Genomic DNA, 9,935 nt, shown 5'->3' with positions numbered 1-9,935 from the left:
GGCCGGTCTGTGTTCCCCCACGTGGCTGTGCTGCACCAGAGCAGCCCCCGCGCTGCCGTCCCGCTGCTCTTGGGGCACAACCGCGCACTTTTGGGGCTTTTAGCGCCGTTTTGGTGAATTTGAACCAAAACCTTGAATCGAGCGCTCCGGCTCCACCACGTGCTGCGCGCCCCCTTCCGCGCATGCGCAATACCCCCGCGCCCCTTCCGCCATCGTGATTTGCCTCACGGCTCCGCGCTTGCGCCATGGGGTGTCGTGACGTCCCGCCCGCGCGCCGCCGGCGGAGGGGTGGAGGGGGGGCGGGAGGGGAGCGGAGCGGACGGCACCGGGAGCGCGGAGCCCCGGCCCGGCCCGGCATGCGCCGCAGCGCCCGGGAACATGGCCCGGCGGAGCCCGCCGCGAAACGGGGTCGGCGGTCACGGTAAGGACCGGGCCGGGCCTGGGGGGCGCCGGATCCTCTGAGGTGGGCGGGGATTAGAGCGCCCCCTGACGGCGGGGCGGAACTCGGAGCCGCCGCGGCGGGGGTTACCGGTACCGGTACCGGGGGGGGGGGGGGGGGGGTCAAGCGAAGGGGCCGGGTCTCGGCCCACCCCCCGCGGGACCGGCTCTCGCCGCAGGAGCGGGGCCTTGAGCTCTCCGGCTTCACTGCCCGGGTCCGCCCGCCGCGGCAGTAACCGGGGAGGGCTCTGCTGGCCCGGCCCCGCCAAGCCTCGCTCCGTGCCCGCGGCTGCGCCCCGGGCGCTGTGCTCGGGGCTGGCGGTGGGAGCCGCTCCCGGCGCGGTTTGGCTGCAGGATGAGCCCCGGGCGCAGTTACGGTGCTGTGGGTCCCCGGTGAGCCCGATGCCGTGAGTCCAGGTTGTGGGTGCCCAGAGCAGGGTCTGCAGTACCCCTGTGTCCAGCGCAGCCATCGCCCTGTGCGGGTCTGACCCCGGTAAATCCCGGGCTGCTCCCCAGTAAAGCTCAGACCAGGAGCCCCCGGTTCCTGCTCCTTCCTTCGCGCTGCTCCCCGAGCGCTTTGTGTGTGGCCGGGAGGAGCTCCCGCAGCTCTGCTCCTCCTTACTTACCGTACCCGGGGCAGGGAGCAGGGGCCGGCTGCTGTTCCCTGCACATAACTTTGCTTGCACAAGGGGTGGGGAAGGAGAGGAGAGAAGAGGAAACCGCGGTCGCTCCGGGAGGGTTTGGTGCTTTGACGTTACCGGGACTCGGAGCCCGGCGGAGCTGGCGCAGGTTTCCTCCCAAAAGGGTGCTTAGAGAGGGGGCAGTGGCTGCTGGTGGCCTCCCCGCTGTCCGAGCAGCCGGACGTGCTCTGCCCGGACGCATTCCTGAAGGCGGGAATTCCAGCCGGGAGCGGGGAGCAGCGCCGGGACAGCGGCGGTGCCACGTGGGCAGGGAGCGAACAGCTGCTTCCCCATCGGGATCCTTTGAGTTCCTCCCATGCAAACCCGGTTCGGACACGTCCTGATGGAACGAATCCCGATCGGGTCCCCACAGTAGCTGGATCTGTTGGGAAAGCCTTTAAGTGAAGGAGGCGCTGGTGGCCTCATCCTGCGCTCCGGCCCCGCGGCTGCTTGGCGGAAACTCCTCCCTGGTGTGGGGCAGCGGGGACAGGTACCGGGATGCAGTGGGAAGTGGTGTCCCCAGGAAGCGCTCTCGAGTCCTGTAAGTGCGTTTAACCCGTTTGAAGGCAGAGCACACAGTGCTCTGCCTGATACTCCTTCCCCTGCCTTCGTTGTTCCCTTCCCTGTGTGTGTTCCATCCCCTATCTGCCCCGTGTGCTCCACAAACGGTGGTGGTGGTTTCACACTGGCCCAGTGTGTTCCTGTGCTCGTGATTCCTTACCTCTGGTTTAATTCAGTCCCTTCCTGTGCCCGTTGGGGTCGGTGGAAGTGCTCAGACTCCTCCCCAGGCCACTGCCGGTGGGAGCTGCAGCCTGGACTCAGCAGGAACACAGAGTCCTGGCCTTAGCAAACACTTGATGCTGGAGCTGGAGGCTGCATCAGGGAGCAAACAGTTGCAGGTGGCTTCGCACGGCTGTCACCGTCCCGCACGGAGCCGTGATCCCCCGGGAACACAGGGCTGAGGGATCCCTTGGGCACTGTGCTGAGAGGAGCAGGAGCTGCCTCCCGCAGTGGGACCAGTGGGGATGTTCTGTGAGCTGTGCGGAGCCTGAGGAGATGGGGGCCTTGAGCTGGTGGGTTGGCACTGATGGGGCCTGTGCTCACTGTCCTGTGCCATCTCCCCTGTGAGTGTGTGTGGCATCGCCATGAGTGGGTTTTGCCCCCTCACGCTGTGAGTTGCAGCCCCTCCCTGCCCCAGCATCCCTCTCTGTGACCTTCCTGCAGACTTTGATGACAAGAAGAAAAGGAAAGTGGCGGAGATCTACCAGGCCCTCAACAGTGACCCCATCGACGTGGCCACGCTCCGGCGGATGGCGATCAGCGAGGGGGGGCTCCTGACCGACGAGATCCGCTGCAAAGTGTGGCCGAAGCTGCTCAGTGTGAACACAGACGACCTGCCCCCCCTCCCAGGTACAGCAGCCAGCTCTGAGCCCCGGGGCGTCCACAGGCGCTGGCCCAGGGCTGGGTTTCTCGGCTTGGCTCAGTGTGGGGCTGTTCACACGGGTGGTGGTTGATGAAATGCTCTTCCTGGTCTCAGAGCTGGGCATGCCCTGCTGCTGCGGGGGGGTGCTTTGGGTTGCACAGTTAAAACTGTGGAGCAGGGATGTTTCCAGGAGTGCTGTGTTTGAAGACCACACCTCCCTCTGGAAGGGGACTGCTTTGCACAAGGGCCTGTAGGAGCAGGACAAGGGGGAGTTGGCTTTGAACTGAAGGAGGGGAGACTGAGATGAGCTCTTAGGCAGAAGCTCTTCCCTGTGAGGGTGCTGAGGCGCTGGCACAGGGTGCCCAGAGAAGCTGTGGCTGCCCCATCCCTGGCAGTGTTCAAGGCCAGGTTGGACACAGGGGCTTGGAGCAAGCTGCTCCAGTGGAAGGGGTCCCTGCCTGTGGCAGGGGTTGGAGCTGGAGGAGCTTTAAGGTCCCTCCCAACTTAAACCAGTCTGGGATTCTCTGATTCTACAGCTAACAATCTCATTTCCCCACACTGAACACAGCAGCAAAAGTGAGGGGCCAGGGCTGGAGTGTAACACATGAAAAGGGGGCCATGCCATGGGATGTTGTGTGTGTGTGTGTGCAGCCTCATCCTCCTGCCTTCAGCAGGGCCTCTCCCTCTCCCACCTCTCTTCCTGGTACCGTGTTAACCATATTCCTCTTTTCCTCACAGGCAAGGAGCTGCGGAAGGACAATAAGGATTACCAGCAAGTGCTCCTGGACGTGCGGCGATCCCTGCGCCGGTTCCCACCAGGTGAGGGGGGATTCTCCTCTGGCCTCTCTGGGGTGAGCTCTGTGCTATGGGGCTCCCCCAGCTCAGACCTCACTCAGAGGGTGTCGCAGGTGGTGACACTCCAAGAGCCTGGCTCTAGAAAGCTAGAGCTTACAGCAGCTTCTCTGTGCAGCAAAGCCACTCTGAGCCCTCAGCTCCCTTCAGCTGGGTCTGATGTGACTTCCCGCTGTGCCCCCCACTGCACATGGAACAGTTGTCGGCCCCTTGCCTGCCAGGAGCGGGGTGAGGTTTGCATTGATGGAGTGCTTGAGAAGCAGCCTGTTTGCTGTGGTTCATTTTAGAGCCTGCTCTGGCCCAGGGAGGGGGAAAGCAGCGTTGTCAGCTCTTGGAACCGTTTCCGGTGTTCAACAGCCTCCAAATTGGGTTCATGCACCAGATTTAGGAGGGCTCTGAACCTTTAGAAGCAAAACGCGTTGCAGTTGTTCAGTTCTGCTGCGTGGCTGGTGCCTTGTTGTGCTATTTATAAAGCATTTCATCCCCAGCTCTGCAGAGCAGTCGTTATTTCTGGCCAGAACCTGCTTCCCCCTTCTGCTGCCTTTGTGTGAGTGAGCACTTGATTCACCCTGATTCCCTTTGCAGAGCGGATGCCCCGTTCCTGATGGGTCTGATCACACTGAGTGGCAGCCTCCTGCCTATTTTTAGATACATCAGTGAAGCAGGGGAACTTTGTCACTGCAGGATCTCCACTGGGACCTGCTGCTTGGCCTTTGGCTGTTTTGTCTGTGGACAGGGATTGCCGGAAACCAGCTGCAGCTGCGGGCACAGGAACAATGTTCTTCCTGTCCATCAACCCGTGGTGTTAGCAGGGACTGATGTGGAGCTGTGGTGGGTGCTGCTCTGAGGGCGTTGACACAGTTTCTCTGAAGCTGGGTCCTGTTTCATCTTTGTAGAACCTCTGGGAAATTAAAAATGATTGCAGCGTCCTCAGTGCTGGGTGTGCAGCACCATCCTGCACAGCTCTGTGCACAGCAGTAAACTGCTTGGACACAGGGGCTTGCAGCAGCAAGGTGTCCCTGCCCATGGCAGGGGGTTGGAACTGGATGATCCTAAGGTCGCTTCCAACCCAAACCATTCCTTCACTGCTGCTCACACAGGCCCGTGTCCTGCCAGGCTCAGGGCAGCAGATCCATGTGCAGCAGCGACTCAATGTCCGGTGCTGTTCCCACAGGAATGCCGGATGACCAGCGGGAAGGGTTGCAGGAGGAGCTCATCGATATCATCCTGCACGTCCTGAAGCGCAACCCGCAGCTGCACTACTACCAGGGCTACCACGACATCGTGGTCACCTTCCTCCTGGTGGTGGGGGACCAGCTGGCCACGGCACTGGTGGAGAAGCTCTCGACGCATCATCTCAGGTACGTGGGGGGGGCTCAGCTGGAGGAGAGGAGCTGCATGGGTGTCCCAAGCTGTGGGAACACAGCACAGACAAAGCTGGCCTGGAAGGGGGAGCCTTGGGTTAAGGCCATACCCAAAGGGGTGCTGTGGGGAGCAGTGTGACCACACATGGCTTGGCAGGAGCCGTGCTCTGGGGAAGGGCTCATTGAAGGCTGCCAGGTAATTGGTGGCATCTCTTGAAGCTGCAAAGCCAGCTCCCTGCATTGTGCGCAGCTCTCTGGCCTCTGCTGCCAGGGCCTGGCTGTGCCTCCCCATCAGCCTTACACAGCCCTGGGCAGTGTGGTCTGCACCAGCAGTGGCCTGAGCCCCACAGCCTGTTTGTGCACTGAAACGAGCCCAAGCCTTCAGCTGGGTTCTGTTTTGGAGGGGGTTCTCCCTCCTTTCCCAGGCAGGGAGTTGGGGTTTTGGTGCTGGGAAGGGTTTACAGATCAGGTAGGATGGAGCCTGTCCCAGGTGGACACAGTTCCCTGGGGCTGGGGCCACCCTGTCAGGAAAGCTGCCTATTGCAAGTGCATTTCTTTACCTTCTGGCTGCCTCCCTGGAGGCAGAGCTCACTGATATGGTTGCTTGATGAAGCTTCTTCTCCATCTTCCCTCAGGGATTTTATGGACCCAACGATGGATAATACCAAGCACATTTTAAATTACCTGATGCCCATCATAGACCAGGTGAACCCTAAGGTGCATGACTTCATGCAGAGGTACGCAAACGTTCCCTCAACACAGGTGTGTCAACTGCAGCCCCACAGCCAACAGTGACAGCCCAAAGCCATGTGTCCCCTGATTCTGAGCACACCCACTCCTGTGCTGCCTCTCTTGAGGGCTTTTAGGTGGTGCCATCTTCACCCCGGTGCTCTGCAGTCCTTACGGGGAAAGCTGGGGGTTTGTGGCTGGGGGTTTGTGGCTGGGATCATACAGAGCTGCCACCACCACTTCAGGAGCCCAGGGTTTTGGCTGGTGTCCCCTTGCTGTGGTTTGTTGCTCTTTTTGGGGGTAATTCCCAGGATTTGGGGAATTAGGGCCCCACAGGTATGGACTGCGCAGATTGAAACAGAAGCAGGAAAGTAAGGGGGGAGGTTCAGTCCAAGGTCCTTCTCTGGGCCGGTGCCTCTGTTAGGTTTCGTGGCCGAGATGTTCCTGGGTCCCAGGCAGGATTACAACTCGCAGGTGTTAGTGAAGCCTTTAGGGTGGGAAGGAGCCTGCAGGACTGGCCCTGCCAGGCGTGGGGCTGCAGTGCAGGGCTCCCCAGGAGCACCTCAGCCGGGCTGACGGCTCTTTGTCTCTGTGCAGCGCGGAGGTGGGCACCATCTTTGCTCTCAGCTGGTTGATCACCTGGTTCGGGCACGTCCTGTCCGACTTCAGGCACGTGGTGCGATTATACGACTTCTTCCTGGCCTGTCATCCCCTGATGCCCATTTACTTCGCTGCTGTGGTAGGTGCTGCCTGGAATGGCAGGGGAGGAAGTGGACTGCGGTGAGGTGGTGGTGGTTTGGGGCTGGCAAACCCAGTGCTGCTCCTGTCCCCTGCTCTGCAGAGCACCCCAATGATGTCCTTGGCAATGGCAGGGGGGATGCAGGAGAGCTCAGGCTGGCCTGGATGTGTCCAGGTGTACAGCCTGGTCCAGCTCAGGGCTGTGAGGGCAGCAGGAGCTGGTGGTTTTCTTTGCTTTCATGTGCTGGCCCTGATGCTGGGCGCTTGCTGGGGCATCTGGCTGGCTGTGGACAGCCCTGTGCTGTGCTGCCCTTTCTCCTTATGGGGATCCAAATAGATCTCTCTTTGAGCCCAGAAAGGGGCTATCAAAAGGAGTGTGACCAGCAGGTTGAAGGAGGTGATCCTGCCCCTCTGCTCTGCTCTCGTGAGACCTCACCTGGAGCATTGTGTGCAGTTCTGGTGTCCTCAACATAAAAAGGACATGGAACTGTTGGAACAAGTCCAGAGGAGGCCACGAGGATGATCAGGGACTGGAGCACCTCCTGTATGGAGACAGGCTGAGGAAGTTGGGGCTGTTCAGCCTGGAGAAGAGAAGCTGCGTGGAGACCTCAGAGCAGCTTCCAGTATCTGAAGGGGGCTATAGGGATGCTGGGGAGGGACTCTTCATTAGGGACTGCAGTGACAGGACAAGGGGTAACGGGTTCAAACTGAAACAGGGGAAGTTTAGATTGGATCTAAGGAGGAAATTCTTTCCTGTGAGGGTGCTGAGGCACTGGAATGGGTTGCCCAGGGAGGTTGTGAATGCTCCATCCCTGGCAATGTTCAAGACCAGGCTGGACGAGGCCTTGGGTGCCATGGTTTAGTGTGAGGTGTCCCTGCCCATGGCAGGGGGTTGGAACTGGATGATCTTCAGGTCCTTTCCAACCCGAACTGTTCTATGATTCTACGATCACGGCCTCAGCCTTGAGAAGGGTTTGGCATTGCTCTTCCCAGCCAGGGAACACTTCACTGCCACATGGCCCCGTGAGGAAGGGCAGCTCTTCCAGCTGGAAGTGAAGTGTTTTGTGGCTCAGAAGTGAGTGCCAGCGGGTGACAGGGCCTCGTCCCCACTGCCCGCTGCCCTCAGAGCTCTCTCTGCTCCCTGCAGATCGTGCTGTACCGCGAGCAGGAAGTGCTGGACTGCGAGTGTGACATGGCCTCTGTGCACCACCTCCTGTCCCAGATCCCACAGGACCTTCCCTACGAGACCCTCATCAGCAGAGCCGGGGACCTCTTTGTCCAGTTCCCCCCCTCCGAACTGGCCCGGGAGGCAGCCCAGCAGCAGGCGGAGCGGTGAGTGCTGCCCCTGGCTTCGCTCCATCCCCTCCCTGGGTCTTGCTTCCTCATGAAGATCGGCCCCTCTTGGAGCACTGGGTGCAGCTCTGGTGTCCTCAGCGTAAGGAGGACATGGAGCTGTTGGAGCAAGTCCAGAGGAGGCCACAAGGATGCTCAGGGGCTGAAGCACCTCTCGTAAGGAGACGGGCTGAGAACATTGGGGCTGTTCAGCCTGGAGAAGAGAAGCTGTGTGGAGACCTCAGAGCAGCTTCCAGTATCTGAAGGGGGCTACAGGGATGCTGGGGAGGGACTCTTCATCTGGGATATGGGGTGATGGGTTTAAACTGAAACAGGGGAAGTTCAGGTTGGAGATAAGGCAGAAGCTCTTCCCTGTGAGGGTGCTGAGGCGCTGGCACAGGGTGCCCAGAGAAGCTGTGGCTGCCCCGTCCGTGGCAGTGTTCAAGGCCAGGTTGGACGCAGGGGCTTGGAGCAAGCTGCTCCAGTGGAAGGGGTCCCTGGATGGAACTGTGTGTGCTTTAAGGTCCCTTCCACCCCAACCCGTTCCATGGTTCTGTGATCTCCCCGTGGCAGGAGGCGGGTCCCGAGGACGGGCTGGGGCCACTCCTTGACCCCGGTTTCTTCTCTTGCAGAACCGCGGCTTCCACGTTTAAGGACTTTGAGTTGGCCTCGGTGCAGCAGAGACCCGACACGGTGCTGCGGCAGCGCTTCCGGGAGCGCCTGCGCGCGGAGGACAGGACAGAATCCATCCTGGCAAAGCCCAGGACCAACCGCTTGGTGAAGCTGGCTGTGATGGGGCTGACGGTGGCGCTGGGAGCCGCTGCCCTGGCCGTGGTGAAGAGCGCCCTGGAGTGGGCCCCCAAGTTTGAGCTGCAGATCTTCCCCTGACGCCCTGGCCCCGCGCCGCTGCCGCACGCACCGGGTGCTGCTTGGCGTGAGGACGTGGCTGGAAATGACCTGTGCAGCCATGGGGTTTTATCATTGCTGCCTCCGGGGACGCTTTTGGCCTTTGCAACGGAGACCGAGGGGAGCCAGTCCAGCAGGATTGGACCCCACTTGGATGCTCACCTTGTTCTCTGCTCCCCGGGCAGGGCTGAGCACACAGGCACTGCCAGCACCTCGTGAGGAAGCGGAGTTTGGAGGAGTCTGGCTCTTCAGGCTGCACCCAGGTGACTGTTGAGCAGAGAGCTGGGTGGGGGCTAGCCCCATATGATCCCTGTGGGGTAATTAGGTGGGAGCAAGGGCAGATCCGTGCCTGGAGCAGAATCTCACTTGGCTGGGGAGGGGGGGGGGGTTGTTACACTCCTGAGGAGCCAGGCAGCCCTGAGCTCTGCATCACTCCTGTCTGCAGGCTGCCGGTGGCCCCACGGTCCAGCCCTTTCCTATGGGCAACCTCTGAGCAGAGCCAGCCCTTTCCCAGTGCCCGGCCGTGAGGTTCTCTCCAGTGTGAACGTTCCCTGTTCTGTTTCCTCATCTCTGCAGCCTGTTGGCAGGAGAGAAGGGCCAGGGCCAGGTGCACACTGGGGTGGCCCCGGGGAGCCCGGCTGCCCCTCACTGGGGCTCCATCGCTGGCCACAGTGGGGGTGAGCAAGGGGAGACCCGAGCGTCGCACACGCTGCCAGAGGTGTGTGCTGTCATGTGCCTGATCACCTCACCACGAGTCTTAGCAGCACCACAAGCACCCGTTGCAGGCTTCTCTTACAGCTCCGGGAGCGGGTTTGAGCGCAGAGAAAGGCTTTTTCCACCCTGTGAGCCCCTTTGCACGCATCAGAGTCATGGCCACGGGAAACCTGGGACAAACCTCCCCAGGAGCTGCTCACGCTTCAGAGCAACACAAGGGAGGGAGTTTCCCAGTCAGGCCCCCTCCCCACCAGGCACAGCTCCTGCCTCCCCTCCAGCCCCATTCACAGCCCCAGCACTCCCTCCCCTCCCAGCTAAGCAGCACCCCCCCCACCCAGCTCAGTGTCCCACTGAGCCAAAGCCAGGCCCTGCTCCATGCCTCTACCTCTCCCTGAGCTGCTCAACCTCCCACAAGTGCCCTTACCTGTCCCTCTGCTCCCCCCCTGCTCCCCTGCCATTGCTGCGTGGTGCCCAGTGCCCTGCCCAGGGGCTGCACCCCTGCAAACAGGCGTTGGTTGAAGAGTTTGGGATAGGAAGCTCATTCCCTGCATGTCCCAGCCCTGTGCTGGGGTTCTGGGAGCGCCTCGGGGCAGGTCTGGTTTGCCCTGTGGGCTTTCACCCTCGGCGGGGCTGTGCCTTTATGACCATCAGGGTGGCCGCAGGGCGCACGGGCTCTCCTCATGTGGTTCCATTGAGCTCTGAGCAGAGGAGTTTCCTTTGCAGGCTGCATCTGGAGCAGGTGGATGTGCTCTGGCCCAG

The 9,935-nt window shown here is 61.2% G+C and overlaps 1 protein-coding gene across 2 annotated transcripts; it reads left to right on the top strand.

Moving 5' to 3' along the window:
- The first annotated feature begins 304 nt into the window (after positions 1-304).
- TBC1D20 (TBC1 domain family member 20) lies at positions 305-8,447 on the top strand. Of its 2 annotated transcripts, none has more exons than XM_062623870.1 (8): positions 305-421; positions 2,343-2,528; positions 3,280-3,360; positions 4,568-4,754; positions 5,393-5,494; positions 6,084-6,225; positions 7,372-7,556; positions 8,189-8,447. In XM_062623870.1, the coding sequence occupies exons 1-8, from the start codon at positions 379-381 to the stop codon at positions 8,442-8,444; spliced, it is 1,182 nt and encodes a 393-aa protein (XP_062479854.1). In that variant the 5' UTR covers positions 305-378; the 3' UTR covers positions 8,445-8,447. The 2 variants fall into 2 exon arrangements, with proteins under 2 accessions (XP_062479854.1, XP_062479855.1); XM_062623871.1 differs by lacking the exon at positions 305-421 and adding an exon at positions 1,348-1,659.
- The last annotated feature ends 1,488 nt before the right edge of the window (positions 8,448-9,935 follow it).

The sequence above is a fragment of the Pezoporus occidentalis genome, unplaced genomic scaffold (assembly GCF_034315485.1).
Source record: "Pezoporus occidentalis ecotype Australia unplaced genomic scaffold, CSIRO_AGI_Poc_V1 ctg259, whole genome shotgun sequence".
In the NCBI taxonomy this organism is placed as follows: domain Eukaryota; kingdom Metazoa; phylum Chordata; class Aves; order Psittaciformes; family Psittacidae; genus Pezoporus; species Pezoporus occidentalis.
Note: the sequence above shows the minus strand (reverse complement) of the source record. Positions and strands in the feature narration are given on the sequence as shown.